The sequence below is a fragment of the Cricetulus griseus genome (assembly GCF_003668045.3).
Source record: "Cricetulus griseus strain 17A/GY chromosome 1 unlocalized genomic scaffold, alternate assembly CriGri-PICRH-1.0 chr1_0, whole genome shotgun sequence".
Classification (NCBI taxonomy): domain Eukaryota; kingdom Metazoa; phylum Chordata; class Mammalia; order Rodentia; family Cricetidae; genus Cricetulus; species Cricetulus griseus.
In genome coordinates, this window is record NW_023276806.1 from 135,035,013 (window position 1) to 135,049,580 (window position 14,568).

General features: G+C 42.1%; 1 protein-coding gene across 2 annotated transcripts in view; it reads left to right on the top strand.

The window, feature by feature from the left end:
- Srgap1 (SLIT-ROBO Rho GTPase activating protein 1) overlaps positions 1-14,568 on the top strand; it is a 230,301-nt gene that overhangs the window by 148,492 nt on the left and 67,241 nt on the right. For both annotated transcript variants that reach the window (XM_027392292.2, XM_027392293.2), the window contains exon 5: positions 14,304-14,486. In XM_027392292.2, the coding sequence (XP_027248093.1) occupies positions 14,304-14,486 (183 nt within the window). The remainder of the gene's footprint in view (positions 1-14,303; positions 14,487-14,568) is intronic.

Sequence of the window (14,568 nt, forward strand, 5' to 3'; positions counted from 1 at the left end):
TGCCCAAGACGACAGGAAGTCTCAGACCAGACTGAGCCTGTGCTTTTAGCCCACATCCTGTACCTTTTTATTAACAATACAGTCAAGCAGACCGCCACAGTTGGCCACCTTATCCATGTGGTCAAATAATCATGGATCAAAAATGGTCCAAAACCTGGCATCTCTCCTGAACATTTATGGACCTGGTGTTCTTGTCACAGTTCTCTGAGTAACATAATATAGCACCTGTGTACCCATCATTTGCATTGCACTGGATAGTGTAAATTATCTAGAGATGATGTGTAGTATATAGGAGGGGATCCAAAGATTCTGTGCCAGTAACATGCCCTTTAATGTAAAGGACTTGAGCGTCCACATCCTGATTTTGTGAGGCATTGTGGGACCTGTCCCCCAGGGATGCTAAAGGACTACCAGTATACACTAAAAGATGAGCAATACAGGCAGAACTTGGCAATAAAAGAAAGGTCTGCAATGAGGATTGAGAAGAACCACAGGCAAGAGTCTTCCTGGGACCGTGATGAAGTAATGGGGAAGATAAAAGAGACACCGGTATCCAGTGACTGGAACAGCAGGGTCAAAGCCAGAGTTGGGAAAAGCAAAGATCCATTCATGCATTTCCCCCTGGGAAGAAGATAGGTGGCTGGACAGTTTTCAAGACAGTGACTAAAAGGAGAAATGAAACAAACAAAACTACAGGCAAGGTCTGGGGAAATGGCTCAGTGGGGAGCATGGTTGCCACACAAGCATGAAGTCCTGAGTGTGGTCCCCCAGCACCCACATAAAGCACCAAGCACAGTGAGTGGCCTCTGCCTGTAATCCCAGCTCTGAGAGGAGGAGCCAGAATGCCTAGGGCTTGCTGAGCCACCAGCCTGGCAAATCATCCTGCAAAGGATTCAATGAAAGAGTCAGTCTCAAAAAAAAAAGTATAGAGATTGTGAGGACAGCTGGCACAAGCCCATGGCCTCCATACACATTCACTTACACACACACACACACTCACGTACACACACACACACACACACACACACACACACACACACACACACACACACACACATATGCGCACGCGCGCGCACTCACACAGGAGTGCTTGAACATACAGAATTTTTTAAAAAAACTGGTTAGAATCCAATCAAAAGCAGAATGAAAACTCAAAAGGTTTCCTTGCTCAGATTAACAAAGGGAAGTTGCTTTCTTCATCCCTTTCATGTTCCACATAGACTGAGAAGCATTCAGTTTGAGACTTAGGGACTAGGTGTCAAATTTCAGACTATTGTTTATTAAAAGAAAAGGATTCCTTTGTAGCCTTTCCATTTTTGTTAAAGTCACAGCAGCACTGGTGGGGGTGAGTGAGGCTTTTATGACTTCTAGATCCCAAGTGTTTGGTGTCCTTGGTTATTTATTTCATCTATGAACCTTTCTTGCTCACATTCGCCCACAGACACGCACACTCACCAGTGAAGGCCTGAGAGCTATTTCCCTGGAGAGAGCTGTTTAAGTGGCAGGTGACTCTGAGAGTCTAGTGTAGTTGGTGGCCTTTTCTCATGCATTTGCCTGTTTGCTTTTCCCTTCAACATCTCTAGATTATCAAAATGCATTGCTCACCACCAAAGGCTGCTGTTTACCTCTTGCCACCACTGTTCATGGTGGCCCTGGTGGAGGTGTCTTCCATCTACTAACAATAGATTAAACTTGTATTCTAGTGCCTCTGAGAGCTTTGTAAGAAAGCCCTTTTCAATGCTTGAACTTTGTGAATGACTCTCTGTTACTGACTTACTCCACAAGGATTAAGTCTCTTTGTAGGTCAGTTACTTTGATCCATAAAACAAAACAACAACAAAAAGATCCCTTTGCTCTCCCCAGCGTCTCCCAGGTGTGTAGGAATGGACAAGTGAGCATTGCCTGGGTTAGGGAGCTTGTGGGTTTGGAATATAGTTACTGTAACTGAGTCTGTTTGGCCTGCTGTAACAAAATTCTGGTAGATCAGAAACAATGGAAATTCATTTCTCACAGGCTTGGGGGCCAAAGGCAGTACAAGATAATGACACACACAGGTTTCACTGTCTGTCTAGGGCCTCATGACCTTCCTTTCTAGTTCATAGCACCTCACTATGTCCTCCATGTGGTGGGCAGGGCCAGACTAAGACCTCATGTATAGGCAGCAATCCATTTATGACAACCCCGCCCCCATGACTTAATCGATCCAGATTGTCCCCCTAATCCCATGACCTTGGGAGGTAGAAGGAAATATGAGTTTGAATGAAGGAAAACTGTCTGGCCACAGCAGATATGAAAGAAAGGTGAAACGTTTTATTAATTGCAGTAGTGAAGCATCCACTGTGCTGGCTACAGTTTCAAGACCTTTGGGCTACATTTCTTTTGTAGCCACAATGACCCTCTCTCTGCTTTCTGGTGTAGAGATGCCAAAACTAAGAAGCAAGACTAAGCTTTGGACTTGACAGCCTGATTCCTGAGCTTAATTATCAAAGTCACTCAGAAAGAGAATGAACTGTCTTTACGACAGTGTGCTTGCTTTGATAGAGGGTATCTTTGATGGGGTGTGTGCAAAGAGCCTGGGATTTGTAATGTCTCAGGACTTATGAGAATGCAATTGTTTGTCATTCATCCAGAAATCTCAGAATCTGTGCCCTAAGTGAGTTAAATAGAGGGTACTCAAGAGTTACTGCCTCGGCCCTAAGACTGCTACAGGGTTCTTGTCTTTGGAGTATGCAAATCATACACACATACTGGCTTGAGGGGGGGGGGGGCTCTCAGCAATCATGAAAGCCTGAGAGTAATGGGTGACTGCACACAGCCCTGATGGTGCCAAACCAGGCACCATCTAGTGGGATATTCCTATGTATGGTGTTAGGTGCCAGGCTGAATAGACACCTCCCTTCCAGAGACCTCACAAAGACACCCACACCTTCCTCTAGTGATAAAGGACAGGTGGGGAAGACACTCCACAAAGAAGGGATGTGTGGGCGAAAGCCCACTGCCACTGAAGGGAACTCCATGCCCCTGTGGCATTGCAAGAATGTGGGTCAGATTGTGATTTAAAAATGAATGTTGAATAAGCTGGGCTTTTAAAGAAATCTCTAGCCCTTCCTCTTTACTCATCTACAATGAAATAGTTAATAAGCAATAATTGGAATAATCTTGAAAAAAGAGTTTATTAGGCAAAATGGAATTTCATATGAAAAGTCTGATAGTTCTAAAGTAGGTATATATTTAGAATTATTTACTGTACTTACGAAAAATTACCTTATATGCTAAAAAAACTAACAGAAACAAGACTAATAAAACATCACATAAATGCCGTAAATGTGCTGCATTGTATATATCACGCGATAAAGTAATATATTAATGAAGTCACAGGACAGGGATTCTCTGTGGCACACAGAAGGGGCTGGAGCGGTTTGGGCTGAGTATGTATACCCATCAGAAAGCCCTTAGAGATGAATAGAACCAATAACCCTTGGCCATGACTCAAGGCCTTAAATTAGAAACCGCCTCGAATAACTGCTGAAAGTAGCTCAAGCTCAAATTAAGATTAATTTGTACAGTTTTCTCTCGTTACAAATAGAAACATTTTCTTTTTAATGAGGCATAAAATAATTTATCCTTTGTAACCCAAATTGCCCATTTTTCACTAAATGGTTTTATTAAAGTAGCAAAGTCTTCTAAAGTAATTGTAATTAATATTAACACTTTAAAATTATTGTTCAGCTTAGCATTTTGAACATGACAAACACTCCCCTTGAACTCAAATGTAGCAATCGAAACAGAAGCACAAGGCGTCTCTATGTGTCAGCCCCCACTGCCAAAGAATTCTGGGCTTTCCTCCCTAATGAGCCCTTGATGATTGATCAATAATCAGTTTGGGAGCTAATTAAAGTCACCAGAATGATAGATATCTCTGAGTAAGGTTCATCAATACAGCATCGAGCAAGACAGCCTGCAGGGCAAGGGCCATTGTTCATTTCTGAATACATTTGGTGAGACAAAGAGGAAATGAGTTACAGCACCAAAGCCCTCAGAGCGTACTAAAGAAACCCAGTACCCCCAGCATAGTGTAGTGGTCTGCTTCCCAGCTCAAGTCAGCCAAGGGAGATAATTAGTATATTATTACCCCAGCTTTTCTTTGGGGCTAAAAGAATGACAATGAAAAACAGTAGTATGCCTTTAGCTACTGTGAAGTGTACTATTTATTGTCCTGGTTTGACTGAGAACGTCCCTTATGGGTTCAGAGTATGAACACTTGGTCCCCAGTGGATGCTGTTTGGAGAGGTTTAAGAGGAGCACACTTGTTGGAGGAAGTATGTCCCTGGAGATGGGCTTGAAGAGTTTGAAGACTACACACCACTTCAGTACCCTCTCCCTGCTTCATGCTGGTGAGTGACATGTGACCTGTCTGCTTCTCCGCCTGCTGCTTGGTGCCACACTTCCCCTCCATGATGAACTCTGTCCCCATGGGACCATAGCCCAAATAAACTCTTCTATAAGTTTCCTTGGCCATGGTGCTTTATCACAGCAACTGAAAAGTAACTGACACATGTATGCACCTCCATACAAAATTTAATTGTCACTGTCTGGGATCTTTGACTCAAAATCCAGCATTTAAGAGTTAGAAGGGTCTAAGATGAAGCTATACCAGCACAGCTACACAAATCGGTGCCCAGGACACACAGTACACATGACGAACAGGGAGCACTCCCACCCTGGAATATCTGAGACTCGTGAAGCTCCTTCAGGAACACTCCCAGGCATGGGGAAGAAAGCATCCACTCTCTAGCAGGGGGCAAAAAATACAAGAATGGCCATGATTTCCATACTCAAGGAATCCCTGACCTACAATGATTTTTTGGCTGTGGGGTTGTAGAAGTAATTGCTGGAACTAGCACTATGGGAAGGAGTAGTGAACCAAAGAAAGTCAACCACTTTATCTGGAGCAACAGTGTTCTGGCTACCTTTACTTAGCAAGTTAACACAGCCTAGCATTATCTGAAGGAAAGACTCAACTGAGGAACTGGCTACATCACGGACTTGTGGGCATTTGTGGGGATTGTCCCAAGTATTGGCTGATGGAAGAGGGCTCAGCCTACTGTGGGCAGTAGCATCCCCAGGCAGGTGATCCTGGGCTATATAAGAAAGCTAAATCAGCATAAATGTGTAATCAAGCTGGACAGTGAACCAGCAGCAGTGTCCCCATGGTTTCTGCTTCAGGTCCCTGCCTTGTGTTTCTGTCTTGGCTTCCTTCAGTGATAGGCTGTGACCAGGACATATAAGATTAATAAAACCTTTCTTCCCATAAATTGATTTTTGGTCTATTTAATTACACCAGAAAGGAAGCTGGAACAGACAGCAACAAATTCTTTGCTATGTATTGTATTTTCGATGCCTTTTTATATTTTGCTTTGTTTTCTCATCCCTTCATGTCTTCAAAGCATTTGTCTGTCCCTCAACCCTAAATTATAAAATCAGCTTTGTGTTAGATGATTTTTGCCTAACAGTAGACTAATGTGCTAACCACATTTAAGGGAGCCTGAGGTAAATTATGACATTCCCTAGATCAGGTTTATTAAATGCATTTGGACCTAGGATATTTTATTGGCAATGATGAGCTTATTGGGACAGAACTGCTCTTAGGCTGAGGAGAATCTACACTACTCCTTAATGCCACCCCCCATTACCTCTAAGCTTTATCTTATTCTGCTTTACAGTGGTTCTCAACTGTCCTAAGACTACGACACTTTAATACAGCTCCTCATGACCCCAACCATAGAATTACTTTTCATTGCTACTTCATAAGTGTGATTTCGCTGCTGTTATGAATCACAATGTAAATATCTGAGACCCCTGATGAGGTCATAACTCACAGGTTGAGAACCACTGCTAGAAGCTATAATTACTATCCTTCTGACAGAGCCTTCTGCACCAGAAGTGACTGTGATGGGTTTCTTTCCCAGTTCATGCCTCTACATCGCACTTTCTCTCTCTTTAGCAAAGGGTCTGAGAGTTTGATTTGACTAGCTCCCTAACTTTGGTCCTGTAGGGAGATCTTGTGTGGTCCTGTCTCATAGATGACCGAGACCACCCCACTCCACCACAAGAGTCACTAAGGCTGAAGTTAAGAGCAATTTTGTAGCCTCAACAGTACCAAGTCCCAAACTACTGTTCCATAAACCAGTTCTTTCCATTAAAAATGCTGCCCTGTGTAATTACTCCTAAAATGAAGTCTTTCACGCTACACTGAACTGAATGGAATTATTTTCATAATTTTTATAAGCCTTTTAACTCCTTTTGCATGCGGCCTCTCTGTCTTTACCTATATTTTGTTTATTCTTGCATCTCTGTTGCCCTGCCCATTGGTAGGTTGGCCATCCCTCACTAGCAGGGTCTAGAGTACCAGATGATGTCTTTTGTTGAAAGCATTTGTGTGAATTCTAAGTATAATTTGATGATAAATTCAGACTGTCCTGCCTTGTCCACACCAGTGGAACCCTGGTGCATGGTAAGTCTTCTCTGATAACTTTCTCTGGCTAGTTTATCTCAGACAACCTTTCATCCTATTGATCATTCAGTAGGAGAGTTCCTTTTTGTGCAATCACGCGTTCAAAAGAGTAAAATTGCTAAAAATTATTAGCATGCACTTACGTGAAAATGCTTCTCACCCCACTCCTTCTGCCTTTTTGGAAACCATCACCCCCACCGCAATTGTGGAAAAGTTATCACATAGTATTAAAATGAGTCATCTATGGCACTTTCTTCAAATATCAGCAGCTGGCATCTACCGTGCGGGTGTTTGGTCAGCTTTTCTTCCTTGCTGTTTGTTAGTTAACACATGTAATCCTCCCACAGCCCCACACAGTGTTGCAATTTTATTTAACAGTGAAGAAATTGGGGCACAAGTTAGATTATGTAAGAACAAAAAGAAAACCTTTCAACCCTCCCCTCCCTGAAGTTTAATGATCTGTATCTATAAAGCAAACCTACAGTAAATAATTCGCAGAAAACAAAATGAAGTATATAAACTTATTAACAGGCAGGTAAACTAGAGCCACATAGAAGGTTCAAGGTAGAAACTTCAACAGCATCTTAGGGGAAAGGGAACAGATGGCTTGTGTGCAGTGTTGAAGCAGAGGAAGTTAGCTTCTGGAAGAAATGAATGAGCCCTCGAAACAGATAACTACCTGGGACAAAGTTCACCTGCGCTCTGGTGTGGTGTTTGACTTTCAGTCCATTCTTCTGTGTTATGAATTTTTAACTTGCTGGTTAATGAAATAACAAGAAGATAAAAGGCAAGCGAGTTCCCTTTTGGTCGGTTCAATCTTTAGATAGACGACTCCACAGGGAAGACCGTCTCTGCATTTGTTTCTCCATGTATTTATCCTCCATTGGAAATCTAAATGGCATTATTTGGTGTGCCATTTATTCTGAGCAACAGCCTCTTGCCCAAGATTGCACAGCATATAAGCACAGAAGTGGGATTTGAATTCGGCCAGTATATCTTAACCAAGTGACTTCCCCTATAAAATTTTCCTCGAAAATACACAGTTTTGTAAAATGCTTTTGTTAGCCTAGAAAAAGGGATACAGGTCCAGGGAGAGAAGGTGGCTTTAGGAAAGCTCACCATGACATTCCTACTAATCAGTTCTTTGTCACTTAGCCACCAGCAACTTGTCTAGCCTTGTGCCCCAAATGATAACAGGAAGTACAGTCTAGGGCAGTGATTCTCAACCTTCTAATGCTGCAACCCTTTAATACAGTTCCTCATGCTGTTGTGATCATAACATTAGTCTCATTACTACTTCATAACTGTGATTTTGCTGCTGTTGTAAATGGTAATATACAGCCCACAGGTTGAAAACCACGGCTCTACATCTTGCCTTATAAACGGTAAGGAAGGAGGGCTACCCACACTGCTCTGTGCTTTGTGCATTCAGCAGCACTGGAACTCAGCTGTGTTCTTCCCCGAGGTTGGCCCTACTTAACCAAGAGCAAGAAGGCTAGAGATGGCAGGAGGGAAGATCATGGCACACAGTGGCCCAAGTGTCACCCTGGTTCCCAACAAGCCGCTGGCATCATCACAGCATGGCTGAGTGGAGGCCATACTCAGAAGAGGCTGAAGCTCCTGAAGCCCCTGGAGGGCCCAGGCTTCCCGTGCTGAAGTTTCTGGTGCAGCTGAAGGTTTCTCAGAGACCTGTCCTTCACCTTGAACCTTAATGCTTCCTGGGAAACAACAGTGACAGGGCTTCCGAAGCTGTGCTCCCATACTGGTAGACCCATTAGAAGGATGACTTGCAAATCTTGGTTATAATTGGAGCCGTGTGTGTGTGTGTGTGCGTGTGCGTGTGCGTGTGCGTGTGTGTATATCACGGAATGCTGGCTCATGTTTCTCAGAACTTTTAGTGACCAATTGCTGTGGAGTTAGGAAATACTGTCAGAAACATATTTGACATCATCTTCCCTTGCCAAACCAGTACAAACCAGAACACATTTTATCCAGAGGGGCCCAAAATTCCCATACTAACTCTTTGTGGTGACTTGAATGAGAAATGTCCCCCATAGGTAGATGGTTTATCACTTGGTTCCCCCTTTGGTGGCTTTATTTGGTGAGGTTACGGAGAGGTGCTCCCTTGCAAGAGGAAGTACAACATTAGTGGTCAGCTTCGAAAGGTCAGAGCTTTGGATCACTTACAGTTCATGCGTCTGGGCTGCCCCTACTCTCCCGGCTCTGATTTGTGCTTGAGCGTCCCTAAGACTCCTGCTGCTGCCACCATGCATGCTTGGCTTGCTGGTATTGTCTCTTCCCCACTATCATAGACTCTTATCTCTCCGGAACCCTAAACAAAATTAAACTCTCCCACAATGCACTTTGATCAAGGTGTTTTATCACGACAACAGAAAAGTAGCCAACAGTTAATTCCACAGATGGTTTCGAACTATTTGTCTTAACCCTTGTCTAATCGCAGGTGTTTAATAGTGTGCTAGTTTGGATGCTGGGGGTGACAACGGTGCCAGGAATATCGTAGGCATTTAGCAAGTGTTTTTTAAACTTAAGAGCAAGCTGCGGCCTTTGTTGTTCCTCATCAGATGTCTCCATTATCTACTTTGTGTCTGAAGTAGAATTAAGGCTCTAGAGGCACATAGACTCTCTTGCTGGTATTCTACCTGATTTAACAAGATACGGTGTGGCACATGGAATCTGTAACTCATGGCAGGCAGTGTGAGCGCCTTCAATGAGTAAGTCGAGATAGTTGGAAGAAAAAAGGTTTTCCACCCATAGAACAGGAAACAGGATTTAAGTTCACCTTAGAGGATTTGTAGAAATATTAGCAGGGGGAAAAGTGAATATACCTCTCAAAGACTGACTAGAAGAATTAGCAAGGCACTTAGAACATTATTTAGCTTAACAGGCTAAATACATATATGGGTAAGTACACGTATCAGAAATGATGGTGTATATGTTGTAAACATAGATATACACATATTATATACTCAGTAATGTTTAATAATTGTTGACACATACTGTGGAATCCACAATAACTCTGTAAGGTAAGCAGGAGGAACCTACGTAAGACAGAAGAAATTTATTGGTGATCCATTGTTCCTATCTGTGTCTCTTAACTTCTGAGCCAGAAGTCAAAAATTTGAAACTATAGCTTTCAATCCAACAGTCTTCTCCAACATGCAAGTCACTTTCAGATATGTAAAAACTTCTTATATGGAATATTAAAATATAGCACAGATATTTTAACTATTATGACTTAAAATACAAGGGTGGTGTCCGTTAAGTGTCTTGGACCTTTCAATAAGAAAAAAAAAAAAGCAGCATCGATGCAAGGGTTATGATGTAAAATTTCCCAGGCTCACAAAAATATATGTAATGTGGACCTGGGGAAATGACTCAGTGGCTAAGGGAAAAATCCCCAGGACTACCTAAAAGCTCAGGTGTGATCGCTCACACATGCACCTGTTACCCTGACCCTGTGGGAGAGCAGAGACAGAAGGATGGCTGGGGCTTGCTGACTTCCAGTCCAGTTCCAGGTCCCATGTGAGCCCCTGTCTCAAGGAAGTGAGGTGAGAAGTGATAGAGGCGGATGCTATGTGCAATCCTCTGGTCTCCACACATGCACCTGCACCCAGTGCATGCCACACACACTCACATACAGCAGACACACACTTACCCACAACAGTCAGGACAGAGCTCTACTCTGTATTTTCTCTACAGTTCAGGAATGATAACTTGAGTTTGCTGATTGGAAAATTATACATCAACTTTTAGTAGAAAAGAATTCAAGTGGGGAAATGTGCTCTGAGACTACATTTAAATAGATATGTGCCCACGGGGTCATTTGGTATGCAAAGGGTATGTTCGAATTATCTGAAGGAAAAGCTGATGTTCTCCTTGCCGTGCCTGTTCAATTGCACCTCAAAAATATAAGAGTTGTTTTTTTCTCTCTGAAAAGCAGGGAGGCTGCGTGCTGTTTTAACTACAAACACATTTGACTTCTGTTAACTTCTATTATGAATCATGGAATTTGTACCTGTGTTCATTATCTGCAGTTAGAATTCTCAAAAGGCTTTGAGGATTTTTTTTTTCCTCCCCATTTAAAAATTCATTCACCCCTTAGCAGGCAGTGGTGGTCATGCCTTTAATCCCAGCACTCAGGAGGCAGAGACAGGTGGATCTATATGAGTTTGAGGCCAGCCTGGTCTACAAGAGCTAGTCCCAGGACAGGCTCCAAAGCTACACAGAGAATCCCTGTCTTGAAAAACCAAATAATAATCATAATTATAATCAATAATATTAATAATTCATTCACCCTAACACTTAAGAGTGGAAATCCTGAGTCAAACTGGAAAGCCAAACAAAGTTGTTTGTTGACCTAGGTAACATGACCCCAAACTATCATACTAAGCCTCCATTATGGTGAGATACCCACACACACTCATGCTATCTTATAGTTCAGACTCAAGTGTGCTCCTTTATCACACACCATGCTAGATTGAGACTCAGGCTACTTTCTTGTACACTAGGCTTAGTTTGTGCAATTAAACATGCTTAATCTAGCCCTCAGCAACTAAGTAACACAAGACTTACAAAGACAGGTCTTTTTTCTTAGTGGTGCCTTAAAAAGAAATTCTTGGATGCCCAGTGCTGTCTGTACTGCCCATTCCTCCAGCTGGGGTGGGTGTTGTTATTTCTAACTTTGTATGAGCAGGGAAAGTAGAAAGCTAAGCAATTCTGAGAGTGGAGTGTGTGTACATGTGTAGAATTATTCTTTCCCTGTCATTTTAAGATGTAACTGGCACAGGGGCCTAGATGGTATGTGGGTTTGCTCCAGGCAGGGAGTATAAACAGAGCCCAGCCTTGAAATGCAAGGTGTGTAGTCGATTCATTGACTTCGCTGTTTGCCCAGCTGCAGGGTGACTCCCCTTTCATTTCCCAGCTGCTTCCTAATGCTATTTTCTTTGCTTTTAAACTAGAGTGACCAACCAGACTTCCTCCAGGACCAGTAATTACTATAAACAGACAACTTTCCAATGGCACGGGGCTCCACACAAGTTACCAATGCTCAGTAGTTAAGCTTTATTCTGATTTTCTCGGCACCAACTTTGCATGATTCAAAGAGAAGATCACAGTTGCTGAGAGCAAGAATCCCCACCGGCCCCAGATTTTACTCTCCCAGACAGTCATCCTGAGAGTGCACTGCTAGTCCTCAATGAAGTGTTTGCTTCCTACCTTTTCTTCCAGTCTAGAGAAATAGCAGTTTTGTATGGCTCCACTTAGATGAGTTCAATTATCCTATCGATACATCCAGGTTTCAACCGATTTTAAAACTCATGTTTCCAAATGAAAAAAGGGAGGTTTAGTACGTTAAAACATTACTTTTACCTTAACTTCTCAACAACTACACCTTGGTTACAAAATTGACTCTGGATAACTTGGTTGTTAGTGAGTGAAATAAAATCCTCTTTCTTCCAATGCAGACATTCTGGGTTGTATTGCACCATCACACCTCTGTGTACTTTCTCATAGCAAATGTAATTTTACACCAAGTACAAGCCTTTTAACTTTTCCCAGATACATAACCCTGCAGACAACATTAAAATTATATGAGGAAACTGTCATTTTCAGGCGAAATTTCTTAAAACTTTACTACTATTCTTCTGTAAGTAGGAATATGAAGATTATAAATAGATATTATTATAAGAGCAATGAGCGTTAAGACTGAAGAGTTGAAAACACAGTTCTTGCAGAGGACCGAGGTTCAGTTCTGAGCCCCTGTGGAAAGGAGCCTACACCTGTTCCTAACTCCAGTTCCATCAAGATCCAATGCCTCTAGCCACCTGGGGCAGCCGCACATACACAATACATAATGTTTTTAATTAATTTAAAGAATAACACATAGATTTATTATCAAGGAAGATGTTTATTAAATATCTAGGCTAGTTATTTAGAGTACTTAGAGAGATTATACATCAGCTTGGTTTTATTTTTTTAATTAAAGAGTATAAACTTAGCAGTGCATTTCAAAGTCACACAAAAGCATGTACATGATTGTCCTGACACTACAGTTTAACTTTGGGGAAATTGTCCTAGGTGCCACAAGTGTGTTCATGAACATTTTTTTTGTAGCAATAATGTACCCAAAGTTTTTTAATAGTTGAAGATTTAGTATGTGAGTTTATCATATCCATAGAAAAGATATACTATAAAACTTTCTGTGTTCCATTTATTCCTAAATTTTGCTAACAGACTAATTATATGTGTTATTCCCAAGATAAGACAGTGTGCACAGGAAGGTTTTTTTTTTTGCAGATTTTTTATTTGAATTAGAAACAATATTATTTTGCATGGCAATCCCAGTTCCCTTCTCCCTCCCGTCCTCCCCTACCACCTCCCCCCCCCAACTAAAACCCTACCTATCACATATCCTTTCTGCTCCCCCTGGATGGTGAGGCCTTCCATAGGGTGTCATCAGAGTCTATCGTATCCTTTAGGATAGGGCTCAGGCCCACCCCCGTGTGTCTTGGCTCAGGGAGTATTCCTCTATGTGGAATGGGCTCCCCACAGGAAGGTTTTGATATAATCCAATCCTAACACAGCCAACAGTAGCAAGTTAGTCAAGTATGGTAGGTGCTTAGAGACTCTGCACAGCCTTAAACAAACATTTTAGAAAAGCATTTGGTGATTCAGATGGCTCAGTCAGATCCCCAGATCCATGTAACATTTAAGAAGCTATCCATGGAAGGGAATGCCTGGAATCCCAGAGTTGCAAGGAGTCATCCCTAAAACTCATTGGCCAGTCAGGCTAGCCAAATCACCGAATTTGAGGTTTGTTAAGAGGCTCTGTCTCAAAAGCATAAGGGTAGGGAAAAACAATCAACCCTGGCCTATAGACACACATACGCACGCACACACACACACACACACACACACACACACACACACACACACACACACACTGAGACACATGCCCACACCCATTCTAGCTAACAGATATTGTACCACAATATATTTATTTTTAAAACCCATTGAAATTATGTATGTAGGTTAATCCCAAATTTTAATGGGAGAAATAATATGTGGTATTTTAAAATGCAGGTTGTGTGTATATATGTTCATATGGAAAAGACTTGACTATATGCCAGATCTTTAGAGTGTTGTTATTGCTTTCTGTTTGTTTTATAATTTCCTTTTTGTATCATTTATTTTTCCACACTGAATATAAAGTATTACTCTGTGATCAGAGAAACCATTTTTGTACTAAGCCTCTCTATGTATGAAACTTAATATTTATGTTGGTATTTTGACAAATAGATTTTGTTCAATAGAAGTCCTTTAAGTGAGGTTTGTACTAATGTGGAGTTCTGGTTCTGCTAAAACATATCCGAGAATAGACAGCCTATGCTGCCAATTCATAATGCAGAGGAGTTGTGGGGAGCACACTTTTGCACATAAGAGAACTTTGTGTGTGTAGAAAAGCCACACATAAGCCTCTGTAAATCATTTTTTCATCAGAGACTGTTCCCTGAGTGCCTCTTCCCAGCAGGTGAATTTGCATATTTGTTTGGTTTGTACAGAAGTAGGAACCAAAATTCATCTGGCTTTACCCCCACCAGTTGGAAGATGGTATTTTTAACATGTACACCCAGTCCCGTTCACTGGGAAAGCTGCAGGGACACACCGTCTATCAATCTGGGTCATATTAACATGCACACCGTATAGTGGTTCCGTTCACTGGGAAAGTTGCAGGCAGAAGCCTTCTAACAATCTGGGTCACTTTTCACAGGTGATGAAGACATACCACATGTACCACGCGGAGAGCATCAGTGCAGAGAGCAAACTCAAAGAAGCCGAGAAACAAGAGGAGAAGCAAATTGGGCGGTCCGGCGATCCCGTCTTCCATATCAGACTAGAAGAGAGGCACCAACGGCGCAGCTCTGTAAAGAAAATTGAAAAAATGAAGGAAAAGGTAGGTTTAAAAAAATACATTGCAGAGCATCTGAGGAAACAAGGCAGTCCTAAAAAGTGCTGATACACCAGCAATAGACACA